The sequence below is a fragment of the Hypanus sabinus genome, chromosome 25 (genome assembly GCF_030144855.1).
Source record: "Hypanus sabinus isolate sHypSab1 chromosome 25, sHypSab1.hap1, whole genome shotgun sequence".
NCBI classification, from domain to species: Eukaryota; Metazoa; Chordata; class Chondrichthyes; order Myliobatiformes; family Dasyatidae; genus Hypanus; species Hypanus sabinus.
The window spans coordinates 25,784,141-25,802,981 of NC_082730.1; the positions used below are offsets into that span (position 1 = coordinate 25,784,141).

At 41.9% G+C, this 18,841-nt stretch overlaps 1 protein-coding gene across 1 annotated transcript in view; it reads right to left on the reverse strand.

Annotated features, from left to right (window-relative positions):
- The window catches only part of mdfi (MyoD family inhibitor), a 117,860-nt gene that overhangs the window by 50,796 nt on the left and 48,223 nt on the right, over positions 1-18,841 (reverse strand). Inside the window, exon 2 of the mRNA XM_059950358.1 lies at positions 9,188-9,307. Coding sequence (XP_059806341.1) covers positions 9,188-9,307 — 120 coding nt within the window. The remainder of the gene's footprint in view (positions 1-9,187; positions 9,308-18,841) is intronic.

Here is an 18,841-nt window from a genome sequence, read left to right on the forward strand (position 1 = left end):
ATCCCCAACGTTTCACATAAAAAGTAACGTGTCGCCAACCGCCAGTTGGCAACAAGAAAGAAAACACCAAGATCTGAATGAGACCATTAGAACCTACAGTCCAATAATCACATAAATCTCAGAATATGAAACCATTTTTCTGTCAGCTTTCGAGGTTGCATGAACTCGGTCATGAAGAGTGACCGCCATGTTAGGTCTGAATGTGAATGCTGCCGACTTGGCTACCAACCCCGTGGCCTCCATTGAGAGCAATTGCTGACCTCCTCCGCATTCACCTTGAATCTTCAATCTCCCTCGATGCTTCAAAATGGAGTCACTCATGACCCTGTGGCACGTCTCTGGTCTTTTCCACAAGTCAGCTCATGTTCTTGGTCCTCTTTGGTCACCACCTCTGCTCTTCTCCAGGAGGCATCTCTCCGGACACAGCAGAGCGCCAGATCATTCAATCAAATTCCAAACGGCACCTCACAGGCTCCACCAGTTGGCGTCACACAATCAAGTCAAAGAGAATAAGCAGAAGATGTAGAGAAAGTGGAATAATTGAAGCGATTGGCTATGTGGAAACTGTCAACTAAGAAATCATTGTTCACTAGCACCATCTTGACTGAAACTGTTGATATTTTGAGTTGAAATCCTGAAAATAGAGAGGTGAAACCCTTGTGTCTCCTTTAGTAAATTCATGCTGCCTGACTTGATTTAATCATTAACTCTTGTACTTTCTTCAAATGATAGATTTTGCTTTTGTCTAAAATGGTGCTAAGCTATCTTGCCTAAGGTACTTGCCTAAATCATTCTCACACCATGAAGCATTTCAGTGGTAGTTTTCAGTTCAGGACAATTTTATTATCCAAGAATCAATGACAAATTGTGATAAAGGATGGTCGAGTGTCTGGGTGGAGATAGGTATTGGGGAACTATAAGATTGGGAGCTGTGCAGTGGAGATCTCTTTAAGTGATGAAATCAGTTATGGTATGAAGAACCTGTGGCCTGATGATCTTTGGTGGGGTCGTGGACAAAGTATGAGGAGGTGTTCAAAGGAAGAGGCTCAAGGAGAAACGTCGAGTGTCCATTTTCTTCCACAGATTGTGCTCAACATGCTGGGTTCCTCCTGCAGTTTCCTTTTCACAGGAGATAGTAAAACATGAAACATGTTCTATTACTCTCTTCTGTACCTGGGGAAGTCTACCTATCTACCTTGGGGTTGAGTAATTCGGACAAATTATCTTTTAGTAGTTCTGAAGTTGTCCATCATGTCCAATGATGGCAGAACCTGTGCAGGAGAGATTTTGAAGTGGTAAAGCCGTTTCACTGGGCAGTTCCTCTCCCTTGACCTCAGAAGCCCATGTCCAGTGGTATGACCAAGCAAACCAAACTGGTCTTATTTGATTGCAGTGGATGACATCTTCTGTACCTTGCCCCGCCCTTCGCTCTCCATGGTGCCTTGCAGTACCACCTTCCTGGCTGTTGGATCTCACTGTAGATCTCATCTGCCTAGTCCGCCACAGCTGACTTTGGATGCTGGGGCAGGCGTGTCCTTAGTTCTAACAGAAGACCCATCACCATGTTAGATTCCAGAAGTTTCTGCCGACAATGGGTAGAGTGTGCCGAGTCACCAGGCTATCCAGCTTTCTCAGTGTGTGCGCTAACAGGACGCTGTCTCATGCTTTACAGCTTCTACCATGGGACCAGTATTCCAGGGGCTTTGGATTAATAAACTAGACAATGAGATCTTCAATCATACCATGACAGTTTGACAGCTTGAATTTAATTTAAAGAAAAATGATCATGAAGCAATTAGATTATCATAAAAATACACGTGGTTTCTTAATGTCCTTTGGAGGAGGGAACATATTCTCACCACACTCCACAGTCTTTATATGACTTTAGTTTAACACTAACGGGAAACTTTCAGTTAAAGTGGCCCTAGCAGGCACATTCCGTCCATCAACAATCTTTCCCTTTATCTCTATCCCTAACAGTGACCCGCCATTATTCCCACAGCACCCCTTCCTCCAAACTGACATTTACTCAGGTATGGGCAGAGCCTAAGATGGTCATGACATGGAGAGCAGACTTTCAATTAAAAATTAGCGTTACATGTTGTGTATACAGTGAAATGCATTGTTGCGTCAATGACCAACACAGTCCTGGTGAAGGGTCTTGGCCCGCAATGCCGACTGCACTCTTTCCCATAGATGCTGCCTGGCCTGCTGAGTTCCTCCAGCACCTTGTGTGTGTTGCTTGGATTTCCAGCATCTGCAGAGTTTCTCTTGTTTGTGACTGTGCATACTGTACACACGGTGTCAATGCAGCATGCCCATAATGTACTAACCCTAACCCATATATCTTCGGAACCGGAGCACCCAGAGGAAAGCCTCACGGTCACGGGGAGAATGTACAAACTCCTCACAGACACTGGTGTGAACTGAACCTCGATCGCTGGTGCTGTACAGCATTATCCTAACTGCCATGCCACCCAGATTTTCAGCCAGAAACCCAAGCAGCATCCTAAGGAATAGATTTATATCAGACATCCTGTTTAACTAGAAAAATATCCAGAATAAGTTATCATTGTACATCAGTTAGAAAAATCCTTTGGATCTGCAGGCATTTACTCTGGGCAGATTACTGCCATAATATCTATCGCATTTTAAAGATTTTTAAAGTGAATTTTATCGCATACATACATAATCCTTCCAGCTGTCAATGGTAACAGCTAATCAAAGTTGATTGTATCACTTGCCATGCTTTAAAACTAAGTCTATTTTTTAAGTCTTGTTCTTTGCATTGCGTCCTGCTAGCTACCCAGGAGAGTGTCAAGTCATTCCCTCTGTGGTGCACACTGCGTTTACCTGCAGACAGGCATGCCATTTTTTGCCACTTGCTGGGAGGTATAATAATAGACAAGAACCTGGAGCAATTCAAGTTTCCTGCCAAATGCAGCCACATTGAAAAGGCTATTTTGGCAAATGGCTACTTTCATGGAGATTGGTATGAAAGAATGAATGCAATTCAAAGGACTATTAATCAGAGCCATGCTCTACAGTAGGATTTTCTAAGCATCAACATGTGTCACTGTTTGACAAACAGTGACAAAGAGGTAAAATTGCCAACACTGCAAGTTTGAAATGGACAGTATAACTTTTTATTGCTGGGCTGTCCAAACCATTTTTCAAGCATGCAGAAAGGACTCCAATTTTCTCACCACATTAGGTTATGATTAGTCAGCTGGAGCATCACTTTGGCTAGTTCAATGATTGTCAGCAGGTCCAGTATTAACTCCTGCGAGTAGTGACCAGCTGGAGCAAAGCATTGGTATTCTGTCGATTTCCTCTGCTTTTATCTGTTACCATGAACATTTTCTACTTCAAGGGCTTACGAATTCCATTTTGAAAGTTAGTATTAAATTTCCCTCCACAAAATTTTCATGCATTGTATCCAAGGTCACATTGACTTGATTGCTTTCAGACTTCTGAGGGATGGAAAATGAGTATGTCGAATTGTTTCTATTTTTAAGAGCCATTGAGTCGTCAAAAACTACAGAACTGAAAAGGCCTCTTGGCCCATCTAGTCCATGCCGAGCTATCAGACTGCCTAGTCCCAACCATAGCCCGCCATACCCGTTCCATCCATGTACCTATCGAAACTTCTCTTCAACATGGAAAGTAAAACTCCATCCACCACCTGCGCTGGCACCTTGTTCCACATTCTCAGCACCCTCTGAGTGAAGAAGTTTCCCCTCTAAACATTTCATCTTTCACTCTTAACCTATGATCTCTAGTCATAGTCTCACCCAAACTCACTGGAAAAAGTCTGCTTGCATTAACCCTGTCTATACCCCTGATCACTTTGTATAGCTCTATAAAATCTCCCCTCAATCTTCTACGTTCAAGGGAATAAAGTTCTAACTCATTCAATCTTTTCTTATAACTCAGGTCCTCCAGTCCTGGCAACATCCTTGTAAATTTTCTCTGTGGTCTTTTGATCCCATTTTTATCCTTCCTGTAGGTAGGTGACCAAAACTGCACACAATGCTTCAAATTAGGGCTCATGAATGTCTTAAACAACTTTAACATAACATCCTAACTTCTGTACTCAGTACTTTGATTTATGAAGGCCAATGCACCAAAATCTCTCTTTCCAACCCTATCTACCAGTGTATGCCACTTTCAATGAATAACGGACCTGAATTCCCAAATCCCTTTCTTCCCCCGCACTCCTCAGTGCCCTACTGCTCACTGTGCAAGACCCACCCTGGATGGTCCGCTCAAAGTGCAACATCTCAAACACCTGCACAAAATTCCATCTGTCATTTTTCAGCCTATTTTTACAGCTGATCCAGATTCTACTGCAAGCTTTTAGTCTTCCACACTGTCTGCTACATCATCAATCTTGGTGTAATCGCAAATTTGATGCTCCGGTTAACTGCATTACTAACCAGGTCATTGATATAATGACAAACAACAATGGACACAGCACTGATCCCTGCAGCACTCCATTAGTCACAGGCCTCCAGTCAGAAGGGCTACCATCTACTACAACTCTCTGGCTTCTCCCACTAAAGCCAATGTCTATTCCAATTTACTACCTTATCTTGAATGCCAACCAGCTGAACCTTCTTGACCAACCTCCCTTTGTCAAATGCCTTGCTGAAGTCCACGTAGACAACATCCACAGACTTGCCTTCATCGACTTTCCTGGTATCTTCTTTGAAAATCTCTGTAAGGTTGGTTAGAGACAACCTACTATGCACAAGGTCACGCTGACTATCTCTAATCCGTTCCTATTTATCAAATGCTCATATATCTGGTCCCTTAGAATACCCTCCAATAATTTCCCACTACTCCCAGACTCACCAGCCTTTAATTTCCTGGTTTATTCTTACAGTCTTTTTTAAACAGCAGAACAACATTAGCTATCTTCCAATCCTCCGGTACCTCAGCTGTCACAAAGAATGATTTAAATATCTCTGCTGGGGCCCCTGCAATTTCTGCTCTTGTCTCGTATAGCATCCGAGGGAACATCCTGTCAAGTTCTGGGGATATGTCCTCAGGATAGCAAACACCTTCCCTTCGGTGATCTCTAGTTTAGACGGTTCCTGGCCTTGCTGCTGCCTTGCTTCACTTCTATAGACTATTTCCCGAATAAGTACAGATGCAAATAATCCATTTAAGATCACTCCCATCTCTCTTAGCTCCATGTATAGATTACCATTCTGAACTTCCAGAGGACCAATTTTGTCTGCTGCAATCCTTTTGCTCTTAGCGTATCTGTAGGAGCTCTTTGACCACTTTCACCATGTCTGCTAGAGCAACCTCGTGCCTTCTTTTCGCCTTCCTGATTTTGTTCTTAAGTGTTCTCTTGCATTTCTTATACTCCATAAGCACCTCACTTGTTCCTACCTGTCTTTACCTGCTATGCACATCCTTTTTTTTAAAACCAGGGCCTAATATCTCTTGAAAACTAAGGTTTCCTAACGATTTATCCTTACTTTTTATTCTGGCACATACATGCAAGCTTTGTAGCCTCAAAATTTCACTTCCAAAGGCCTCCCACTTCTCAAGTACTCCTTTGCCAGAAAACAGGTTGTCCCAATCCACACTTGCCAGATCCTTTCGGATAACACCAAAATTGGCCTTTCTCCAATTTAGAATCTCAGCCTGAGGACCAGACCTACCCTTTTCCATAATTACCTTGAAACAAATGACATTGTGATAACTAGATGCAAAGTGTTGCCATACACAAACTGCTGTCACCTGCCCTCTCATTCTCTAATAGGAAATCAAGTATTCCACACGCTCTTATTAAGACTTCTGTGTATTGATTAAGGAAACTTTCCTGATATTTGACAAACTCTATCCCATCTAGTCCTTTTATAGTATGGGAGTTCCAGTCAATGTGTGGAAAGTTAAAATCTCCTACTATCACAGACTTATGTTTCTTCCAACAGTCTATGGATCTCTCCAAAAATTTGTTCCTCTAAATCCTGCAGACTGTTGGATGGTCTATAACATAGCCCCATTAATGTGGTCATATCTTTCTTATTCCACAGTTCCACCTATAAAGCCTCACTAGATAAGTTCTCTAGTCTGGCTTGACTGGACACTGCTGTGACATTTTCCCTGACTAGTAACACCACTCTTCCCCTCTATAATCCCTCTAGTTTATCATGTCTAAAACAAAGGGACCCTGGAATATTGAGCTGCCAGGCCTGCCCCTCCTTCAAGCAAATTTCACTAACGGCTCCAATATCATAATTCCATGTCTTGAACCATGCCCCGAGTTCATCTGCCTTTCCTGCAATACTTCTTGTATTGAAATACATACAGCTCAGGGCGTTAGTCGCACCATGCTCAACCTGTTGATTCCTGAATTTGTCTGAGGTCTTAACAACAACTGTCTGCATAACCTCTCCACTATCTGTTCTGGCACTCTGGTTCCCATTCACATCATGAATTGCCCCTTCTACTACACACCGAAGGACATTCACAATCTCAATGTGAAGCTCAAGGCATGATATTTTTAATTCTGTTGACATCTGCAATAATTCTCCTGAAAGATTCCTTCTTCCTTGCAAAGATCTTGTGTTTTCATAACATGCTTGATTGATGAAGCTTTACAGTCTCTGCAGCTTTCAGTTAACACTCTCACAATTCACGGTATTTATATTTAGCAAAAGGAGTCAGGCTTTGGCAGCCAGGAGCCCAAAATTGTTTTGAGAATGAAGTAGTTGCTTTGATCTTTCTTCCCTTCTCAGTCCTGATTCCAAACTCAACTATCAAACAATTTACTCAACTAAGACACAAGGCTCCATGTTGCTCTTAAGTCCCCATGAAAGCTTGCGTGAGGGCATAAGTAAAGCTACCCACAATACTTATTTCTCTCTCTCTCTCTCCTACTCACATCCAACCTATCCCTTACACATTCACTCCTTTTCTCCTTTCCTTATTTTTCCATTTCCTTTCAAAATTTCTCCTTACATCTTGCACAGCAACATAATACAGCTGGCCCTCCTTATCCGCGAATTCCGCATGCGCGAATTCAACCAACCCCGCGAATCGCGAAAACCCAGAAGTGCTCTTCCAGCACTTGTTGTTCGAGCATGTACAGAGTTTTTTTCTTGTCATTATTCCCTAAACAATGCAGTACAACAACTATTTTACATAGCATTTACATTGTATTAGGTATTATAAGTAATCTAGAGATGATTTAAAGTATACGGGAGGACGTGCGTGGGTTAGCATGGATTGGGATCGAAAAAAATCGGAAGTTCTCTTACTAAGTAAGTCAGAACAGGTACATCCGGTATTATTTAGTAGTCAAAAGTTTGGCTTAGTATATAGTATATATTTTACATTTCTATGCGTATAAAACACTTAAGGACGTATATTTCAGCACTGGGCTCGGGAACGGAAGTTCCCGAGTTCGATCCAGTGACAGACCACTCCTGAGTGCGCTCTCTACCATGCCGGGTTGATGTGGAGGATCAAAAACCCAAAACCCCAAAACCCAATTATTAAACAACTGCGTTGCTTAGTAATAAGTGTAGCTTTCATCGGGGCAGAGCCTTTCTCACCTTATCCTTTACCATTGTTCCGATCATTGACCGACGTAGCCTGATGCTTTTACAATGACCGATGGCGTTTTACCTCTTTCTGATTGCTTTATTATTTCCACTTTATTTTCTATCATGATCGTGATTATTTTCATGAACAGTAACACTGTGGATTCAGAGCTCTACCGCCGGGTCCTAATGTCCACCGCACTGAGACAGGTTAAATAAGGTCTGGGTTCCGCTGGGTCCTAAGGTCCACTGCATTGAGACAGGTTGAATAAGGGACTTGAGCATCCGTGAATTTTGGTATCTGCGAGGGGTCCCGGAACCAATCCCTTGTGGATAAGACTGTACAAGTTGAGGATTTGTGCCATATACTGAAAAGGTGCTGCTTTTTTAATTGCCCAGTATTGACAAAAAGCAGAAAGAGAAACAACAGCAGTTCCAGGTTGCCCAGTGAGGTACTGAGACACTCAAATCAGAATTGCTCGGTGGCCTGTATTGATTTAGTTCAGTAGAGGCGAGTTACCAAAATTGGTCTCCGTGAATTTTTGGCCTTAGGGAGGGTCATCTGTGGAAAATAGGTAAGGGTTGATTCCAACTTATTCTGAAGTCACTGCTTTCCTTTTTAACCATCATGGTCTAACCTCACTCATTTGAGTAACCAACAAGTGTTACAGGCCCCATCAAATCCGTTAAGAGTCTTTGCTCTGAGAAAAAACTCTGTCTAATGTGGTAGATGAAATTTTCCTTTCTTAGAATATAAATCTTTTCTCTAACTTCTTTCAAAGGCATGACTTCCTTCCAGAAATTAGGAAAGAATTTGATGAAATATAATCCAAGCAGTCTTTTTTATAAACGTACAAGAACATCAAAGCTATTGTACTGTAAGCAAGTAATCATGGATCTTCAGGTATGTAACTACTCTCTTTACATGTCCTGTCACTTCTAAAGATATTATGGGAGGAAATTTTTACAAAAGCAGCGTGAGCGTTCAGCAAGAAACCTACCAATTTACAGAGAGTAACACACACAAAATGCTGGTGGAACACAGCAGGCCAGGCAGCATCTATAGGGAGAAGCACTGTCGACATTTCAGGCCGAGACCCTTCATCAAGACTAACTGAAAGGAAAGATAGTAAGAGATTTGAAAAGGGGGAGGAATGCAAAATGATAGGAGAAGACCAGAGGGGGTGAGGTGAAGTTGAGAGCTGGAAAGGTGATTGGCAAAAGGGATACAGCTCTCAGCTTCACCCCACACCTATCATTTTGCATTTCCCCCTCCCTCTCCTACTTTCAAATCTCTTAATATCTTTCCCTTCAGTTAGTCCTGACGAAGGGTCTCGGCCCGAATCGTCGACAGTGCTTTGCCCTATAGATGCTGCCTGGTCTGCTGTGTTCCACCAGCATTTTGTGTGTGTTGTTTGAAACTCCAGCATCTGCAGATTTCCTCGTGTTTACAGTTTATAGTGAGTGGCAGGTTCAAGGGATGTGGTGGTGCATTTTAGCTGAGGATTATCAGTGTAAATCAGGATATTGATGTGAGTTTCTGAATAGCCACGTCTGGAGAGGCAAACAAAAGAGGAGAGATCATTCTAGCCTTCCAGAATTTAATAAGCAGTTAGACTTACACGTTATAGTATCTACTGAAGAACTGTGACCTCCGGTCTCGTTCTCTTCTTCCCGCTCATTGAAGGGTGCAGTATCCTCTCTCAACAACACGTGGTCTTCTCCATCTTCATTTTCATTCCCTGCAACAAGATTTGAGTGTATTATTTTAAAAAGAGATTGAGTCACTTTCACAATGGGGCTTTTGTACTATTGACTATAGCTTTCCTCTACAAAAGCAACAACACTTCAAAAGTAATTAATTAGCAGCAAAGTATATTAGGACATCCTGAGGTTATGAATGGTGTCACATAGTTCACATTCCTTCTTTGATTATGTTCAGGTCACCCTGTGAGTGAAACGAGAGATGAAATGACCCCTATTTGGGTAAATATTTATGATATCACAGCCCACACACAGTATGAACTGGACTTTAAGGGAGGCAAAGTTGTGAGCAAAGATTATTCTGTCCTCATGATCCACAAAATCAAAACAAGAGAAATTTTAACGTGAATTTTTAGATTAATTTAAACACATCATTAATCTTATTTATTTTTCAACCCCTGGCAATTTTGCAAAAGCACAGATACAACTTCATTAACCATTGAACATATTTAGGTTGAAAATCATCCTTGTTCCGAAGAAGGATGAAGAAACCCACACTAGACAATGCCAAGAACCACCATTAAGTTCATTCCAAATAAATAACAAAAAAAATCTAAAAATGGTTTATTTACTTGTTGTAGGTTATTTGAGGGCAACAGTAAATAAACATTCCTGTGGCTCTCAAAGACTCTTGTTTATTTTAAAACTATTTTATCTTAAGCTTGCGCTCAACCTAAATTAGGAGCATGTCAGAATTTTGCAGACTGTAATTGCTTACACAGTAAGAGCAATCTTTCCAAATCATTCCTAATGGCTCTTTGCCACAAATGGTTGCTGGGGACACAAGAGAATTCCCTGTACCCAGCATTGTTGGATGGCTTATCAAATGAATAATTTCCTTCACAGTTACTGGATCACAATATGTCCACGTCAGGCTCTACCACAACTAGTAGATCTGTTATGTGAGACAATAGGCTAGAAATTCTGGCACTGCTGATCCTTCCTAGTATTTGTACCATTGGTCCATTAGTGCCCACTGAACCCTAGGTTTTCAAGCACAGACGGAGGAGAAGGCTGAACAAATTCTGAAGTGGCTGTGCTTGGTTAACAGTTTGAGGTTTCTACACATTAACAGATAATGCGAATTTGGGAGAAACTTCTTCACACAGAGAGAGGTAAGTACATGAAACCTAGAGCTACGTACACAAGTTGAAACAGAGACCACAGATAGCATTAAATCATGTCATGATGTAACTCCGAAGGAGAAAGAAACAGTGAAACAGGGGAAGTTGGAAAGAAGAGCACACAAAGACTAAAGGAGACCATTTGGCTCTCTGTGTTGATGTCAGGAAAGAAAGAGACACACAAGCAATTCCCAAATCCCAGTCTCCAAGCTGGGGTTGCTGGTTATGATATATTACAAGTTTATCCAGACAATTTAAAATTCACTTTTCAGGCAGTAAATTTCAGACCCCAAATATGTCTTTGGATAAAAACTCTTCCCTCAGCTTCTCCCTTTCTACCAGTTACTTGAATTTGTGTGTCTTTATTATTTCCTGACAGCCAATGGAAGTTGCTTTCTGATTATTCTGTCTGGGCCCCTCATTCAATAACACATCTCAATTGAATGCTCCTCAGCTTCCAGTATTCCGAAGAGAACAATCCTACCAGAGTCAATATCACCACAAGGTTCAATTTCTCTGCAAATGGCAACATTTTCTCTCTCATGCCTCATTCCCATGGTTTGGTGACCAGAACCATATGTGATAGTCTTGTCATCCAGCTACTATTCATCTGAAGCTGATATGAATTTCCTGTTCTCTTATGCTTCAGCTGCTAACAGTAAGCATTACATATGCTTTGTGTACAGCTCATCTGTCTCATGCAACTTTCAGGGATCTGTGGAAAGTGCCTACAGATTTTTCAATTTCTCTGACCTATTCAGTTTCCTACCTTTTAACTGGTCCCCCCCCCCCACCCACCACCTATTTTCCTTTGCCATCCCCAAATAGATTTTCTAATTTGAGTAATTTTCTGCTTGGATTCTTTTTTTCTGTTTCCAGTTAAACATCTCCTCAGAGCTTAAAGCTTTCTTGGGGTCTATTATCCACAAGGCCATTTTTGGTATTATCTGCAAATGATTCAATGATGATCTCTACAAGTATCTAAATCACTGATACCTCACACAAAGCTAGAGGCCTGGAACTAATCCTTAAAGAAGCCCAATGCACACAGCTTTCTCATCACTTCAGTAAAAGACTTGATTGGAGTGGAGAGAGGTTTATGTGGTGTATACTGTTTCAGTTCAGTGGGATGTGTCTGTGCTGTGGATTCTGTGTAATTCTATGCAACCATTTATCTCTCCACAGCTTTCTGCAGACCAAACCTCCACCAGCAGTAAAAACGGTCTGTAGGCTGAAGCAACACAGTCTGATATTTGTGCTCCTGCTATTTATCTGTTTTCTGTTCCAGTGTTCACTTGTGGAAATGTGACAAAAGCGTAAATAAACCTGTGCAAATATGAGCGTTGTGTGTGAGCAATGAGTCAAGTAACCTCAAACAGGAGCCTCACCATGAAGCTGTCTGAATCCAATCTCCAAGTAAAAATATGCACATTGCTGTTTGCTATTAACCCAGACGCTGGAGGATGACACTAATAGCACAGCAAACAGATTCAGGGTTTAAACTGAACTATTTTACCAGAAGGATAGCAATACAACAAAAACTTTGGCAAGGGAATTGAAAAGGGCATTCTGACCCATTCAGCTATCTTCACTGATGAGACGAGTACAATTTATGCTTCACTGACTTTCTCTAATTTACTTTCACTCCTAAGGGAAGTGCTTGGCTGTTGGGAAAACTTCCAAGGGCAGAAAAGTCTACAAAATAGTAAAAGGTGAAATAAAATAGAATACGTATGGAAGGATGGGAACTCTATTAGCAAGGGACACTTTCTGAGAGAATGACTTACGAATTAGGAAAGAGTACTGATGTTGATTGTATTAAAAGGCTTGTGTTTGTTTGAAAAAGGAGAAGGGGAAAAATAGAGAAGGTGGGGTTGAGGTAGGTAGGTGGGATTGATAGACGTGTAGAGGAGGAAGGTAGGTGGGTTGATGTGGTGGAATTGAGAACTGAGGAACATGGTGAGAAGAGGGGAAGTGGGCGCTGTGGTAACAGTAGAGTTGTGAGACACTGCGATGTCTGGCTTAAGGTCAAGGTTTATGGTAAGATTTAGGTGGGATCAGGGGCTTTAGGGAGTAGGTGGGATAGGCAATGACCAATTTATCGCTTATGAATGCTGGATTTATACACTGTTTCTTGCATTGACCTACAAATTAACAGTGAATTGAAATTATTCAGACAATTGCACTCATTTGTAATCCCTAGGCTTCTAGCCTAGCGTGCAATTTCTAAACTACATGACAACGCTAATATAGTTGTGTGAAGAAACTTTGAACCGACATTCGACTCCATTTCATTGAATAAAGCATCCATTAATCGCCGATTAAAGCATTGAGGAAGATTGAGACATTGAGGCAAATACGGAAGGTGAATGAGAGTTCAGCGCTGACTGCTTGCCTTTTGATCACTGCTGAGAAGGAGTCTGTGAGCGGCCTATCACTGTGTGGCTCTCAGTGGCAGACGGGTAGGCCTCTGCCTCGTGTGGTGTCCCTCTCTTTCGATGAGTATCGGTGATATCAGAGGATGATATCGTGGCTCTGCACTTATGGATTGGGCGACTGCGTTTATGGAATCTGGACTTTGTTAGACATGGCTTTTATATTCTGTGAATTTTAATTGTCTTTTCCTTTTCTGTTTCATTGTGTGACATGAAGGATTTGGGAGTTGATCTTCTGTTGACTTCTGTTAGTTTTCTTGTGTGGGGGAGGGATTGCTTGGGAGCCAATATTCTTGCTCTGTTTTGTGTAAAGGGAGGGGTTTTGGGGGTTGATGGTTGGGATGCTGTTGTTTTTTTTTGCAGTTGGGAGTGGGTTTGATGTTTCTCTCTGAATTTCATGTTCTTTCTTTGTTTCATGGCTATCTGGAGAAGATGAATCTCAGAGATGTATATGGATGCATATTTTGATAGTAAATGAACCTTTGATGGTCTGCTGCTTGTCTCAGCGCTGTCCATCGGGTATGGTCGTGGTATAGCAGTTTTACAACCAGACCAGTTACTGATCCAGTGGTATGGATCAACAGTTCAAAGACCCACCTAACACTCCAGCTGCGAAATTTACATTCACTTAGTAATGTGGATTTTTTTAAAACACCATTGCACAACTACCTAGTTGCTTTAATAACGCATGTGGGTAGGCTGAAGGGGAAATAACCTGCCATTCGTTCTTGATGATCCTAAACCAACCAATGAAGTTGACTCCTAATTGCCCTGTGAAATTAATTTGCAATCTACTGAGCTGTACTGTTACTGCTAAATTAAAACTCCCTTCTCGACTCACTCTTCTCTTTCCTGCTCTCCGCCCGCTCTTCTCTCTCTTCCCTCCCCCAACCATTCGGCCAGAACTGTTGGCTCTTTATTATTCTCCATGGAGGTTGCCTGACCTGCTGAGTTCCTCCAGCACTTTTTGTGCGTTACTCTGGATTTCCAGCATCCGCTGAATTTCTTGTGTTCGAGAACAAGTCTGATCCGATCATTTTTCATTAACTCCAGCCTGAATTTGGGAGAGGCAATGTTGCTTCCAGCACAGTAAACCTTGCAAAGATCTGAGGATTGGTGCCTAATCTGGGAGAGCTGTCGTACACGAGTCATCACAGCCCGACATACTCAGAAACAAGACAGACCCACCAGAGGGGGCAGCACGGTGGTAAGCAGTTGGGAGTGACATAACACAGACCCACCAGAGGGGGCAGCATGGTGGTAAGCAGTTGGAATTGACAAAGCCCAGTCCCACCAGAGAGGGTAGCATGGTGGTTAACAATTGGAAGTGGTCTCAGGAGATATTGTTGCTGATATTGCATATCCTGAAGCATCAAAGCATCAGATCAAACATGGAACAAGAAAGCTCCTCCATTCACTGATGATGGATCACACTTTATTTACTTTACATGATTTGGGTATCACTGTCAAGGCCAGGAATTATTGCCCATCCAGTGAGCAGCCTTCTTCAACCTAGCTGCCATCCTTCTGGTAAAGGCACTTCTAAGTGCTGTTGAGTAGGAAGTTCTAACGTTGAGATACTGGTGATATATTTCCAATTCAGAATAACATGGCTTGCTCTGATTCGAGAAACTTGTTCACTACCCTCTTCTCAAGGGTAATTAGGGATAGGTAACAAAGTCATTGCCAGGCGTTGAAAAATTATTGCACCTTTAAAAAAATCTATAGTTGTCAATGTTGAACTATCGACTATTTCATCCTTCCTAAGGAAATAATCCAGCAGTTGTGTTTAAATCTAAGTAGAGTTGGTGACCAAATACTATGCTTGTTATAAATTGGGAACCAAGTTTTCCCCTGAAGAAATTGTTGCATCGATACAGGACCTACAAATTGCGCTCAACTGATCTTTTAAAATAATGCTTTAAGCAGAAGGGTAGCAGCAGTCAGACAAACAGCAAGAAGCTTAAAAAAAGTTTTGCTAATAACCTGGTAGTTTTATCTAGTTAAACTCACATTATTCTCTGGTATAACAATCTGCTGGAAGTACTCGAGCAGTATCTGTGTGAGGAAAGGAATTGCGACACTTCAAATTGGAACTCTGCATCAGGGTTCAACCTGAAGCATTGACAATTCCTTTCCTGCTATGGATGCTGCTTGCCTCACCTGAATTCCTCCAGCTGATCAATTGTTGCTTCTGCTGAATTGTATCTCCATTATTCCCTGGTATACAAGGGGGCTTCTTAACCGTCTTCTTCCAAAAATATAACTGAAACCTCTAAACTGAGATAGACTGGTAGATAGACTGATAGACTGATAGACTGATAGACTGATTCAGTCAATAAAATGAGCACTCCCTAGAAGACAAGCAAAATCTCACTGTGAGCGAGTTTGACTTGAAGACTTTTTAACAATGCAATGGGTCTCGGTGTAGGTTCACATGAGAACAACTGTGTTAGTACACAGTGCTTTTAACATCTACAAAGTGCCCTTGAACTAGAGCTCCTAAGGGAATGGGAATGAAGGTCTAGAGCTCCCAACTTAACAAACAAAGTTACAGAGGAGTTATTTAAAGCATTGCAGCAGGCATATGGAGCTAATATAGATGGGAAGGGCAGCATTCCAATCAACATATTTTTGAATAATCTTAAATGAATTGATAAAATTAAATCAAGAAATTCACAAAAACATGAAGAACATAGCATTTGATCCCTTGGCACTCTGCTCTCACTCATGCTCCCAGACAGAACACAAGGAAAGGTTTGTATTATGGGTTTCATGCTGTCATCTCTATCTTGCAATCTGCCTCCTTCTCAATATCCCCAAATCACTCATTTTTACTGCTTTCTCCTCCCTTTGAGGCTTTCAAATTTGAACAGAGGGAGTAGGGTGAAAATAGGAGCATGAAACTCACACTACACACCTTCCTTTGTGTGCCATATCTTTCCCTTCTCACCTCACTCTTCTCTTTCCTGCTCTCCGCCCACTCTTCTCTCTCTTCCCTCCTCCAACCATTCACCTCCTCACCTGCTCAAAATAAGAGAGAAGAAAATAGGCTTCAAGGGCATTTCTTCTCCGTAAAATTCATTCCACATCACTGGTCCATAAGATTAATCCTGTTCATTTTCAGGGCAAATGTACAAGTCTTTCAGAAGAATGTACATAAAGCCTCTTACTCTCTGTCCATTGACAAAGAGCAAGAACAACACTGCTTCTTCAACGTCATCAAAATACAAAGGGCATACTCAATGTCCAATCTTAGATTCAGTATTCCAGAAAAAGATAACTAGAAAAGTATTTGTCAGACAAAAAATATTGCACAGCTATGAGCAAAGAACAAGATAGGGGAACTTATCCTATTAGGCTTCTTTTTCCCTTTCCCGTCCAGTCCTGATGAAGGGCCTTGGCACAAAACATTGACTCTTTATTCCCCTCCATAGGTGTTGCCAACTTGCTGGGTTCCTCTAGCCTTTTAAGTGTGTTACTCTGGATTTCCAGCATCTGCAGAATCTCTTGTTTTACAGATTGGGGAACTAACAGATTGTTCTTTTGAAGTAGTAACACTGGCATATTGGGTTAAATATTCTCCTTTAAGGCTGAGTGATTCTAAAACTGCAACCCTGATTTTACAAGCGTATCTAGATAGAACAGGATCAGCCAGTTATTGCACCTTCTCATTGTGCAGCTGCTGCAGTAAGAAAATGTGTGCTTTGGCAGATTGGACCAGGCTGCTATGAAGTAAACAAGTAACATATATATTATGCACCCAGTGTCCGGATAGCCACTGTCCTCTACAACTCAAAGCCTAAGCAATCCCTATTTGCTGATAGTAGAAGAACAAGGAAAGGAAAGGAGTTTTTGCTTTAAAGTTAGTCAGAAGTTAGTCCATCTGCAAGTACCTACCCATGCAGATAGTGTGAGCACCAAGTGTGTGAATGGCTAGTACTTTTGGAAACAACAGCTGTCACTGTATAACAGTAAGGTTCCCATAAGATATAAGAGTCGAATTGGGCCACTCAGCCAATCTGCTCCGCCGTTCCATCATGGCTAATTTATTATCCCTCTCAACCCCATTCTCATGCCCTCTTCCTGTAACCTTTGATGCCTCGACTAACCAAGAACATATCAACCTCTGCTTTAAAAAATACTCAATGGCTTGGCCATTGGAATAAATTCCACAGATTCACCACCCTCTGGCTGAAGATTGCACTGTGACCTTGTCTCGAAGGCCAATGTTGGACCATCTTTGAAGAAGGCGAATCCTCATTTGCTTCAGGCCCCGATGGTGTACCTGGTAGGGCTCTGAAAACTTGTGCCGAATATCTACTGGGAGGGTTCAAGGACACCTTCAAATCTCTCTTTTTCAGTCAGAGATGCCTTTCTGCTTCAAAAGGATGAAAATCAGTGTCCAAGAAGAGCAAGGTAAGCTGTCTCAATCGTTCAGTGGGACCCACATCTACTGTGATGAAATGCTTTGAGAGGCTGGTCATGGCTAGAATTCATTCTTAGCTAAGCAAGGACCTGGACTCGCTGCAATTTGCCTAATGCCACAATAGGTCTACAGCAGATATAAGCTCACTGGGTCTCCACTCAGTCTTGGAACACCTGGACAATAGTAACACTTTTGTCAGACTGCTTTTTATTGACTACAGCGCAGCATTCAACACAATCATACACTTGGTTCTAATTGAAATACTCCAAAACATGGGCCTCTGTACCTCCCTCTGCAATTGGATCCTTGACTTCCTCACCGGGAGACCATAATCAATATGGATTGGAAGGAACATCTGCTCTTCTCTGACCATTAACACTGGTGCACCTCAATGATGCTTGCTTAGCTCACTGTTCTTCTCTCTTTCCACTCCTGAATGTGTGGCAAAGCACAGCTCAAATGTCATCTTTAAATTTGCTGACAACTATAGTTGACAGGATTTCAGATGGTCATGAAGAGGTGTACAGGAATGAAGTAGCTCAGCTGGTTGAGTGGTGTTGTAATAATAACCTGCACTCAACTGCAGTAAGACCAAGGAATTGATTGTGAACTTCAAGAAGGGGAAGTTGAGGGAACATACCGCAGTCCTCATTGAGGGATCAGAAGTGGAAAAGGTCAAGAGTTTCAACTTCCTGGGCATCAACATCTCTGAGGATCTATCCTGGTCCCAACATATTGATACAATTACAAATAAAGCATGGCTGCAGCTGTATTTTATTAGGAGTTTGAGGAGATTCGGTAAGTCACCCAAGACACATGCTGACTTCTGCAGATTACCATGGAGAGCATTCTAACTGGTTGCATCACCATTTAGTGTGGAGGGGCCATGGCACAGGATTGGAAAAAGCTGCAGAAACTTATAAACTCAGCCAGCTCCATCATCGGTACTAGACTCCACAGCATTCATGACACCTTCAAAAGGTGATGCATCCATCATCAAGAACCCCCATCACCCAAGACATGCCCTCTTCTCATTGCGACCATTGAGGAGGAAGTATAGGAGCCTGAAGACACACACTCAACGTTTCAGGAACAGCATCTTTCCCTCCACTATCAGATTTCCGAATGGGCAAAGAACCCATGAACACTACCTCAGTATCTTCCCTCTCTTTCTGCACTACTTCTTTAATTTACTTTTATATACACTTCTTGTAATTTATAGTTTTCATACATTCTATTGCAATGTACTGCTGTCACTGAGCAACAAATTTCATGACCTATGCCGGTGATATTAAAACTGATTCTGATTCTGAAGAAATTCCTTCTCTTCCCTCTTCTAAATGGACATCCCTCTCTTCTGAGGCTGTGCTCTCTAGTCCTTGACTCATCCACTATAGGACACAAGTACCCAACATCCACTCTATCTCAGCCTTCCAATAATCCACAGGTTTTAATGAGATTTTCCCCTCATTCGAGTACAGGCTGGAGCTATTAAATGGTCCTCATCTGTTAACCTTTTCATTC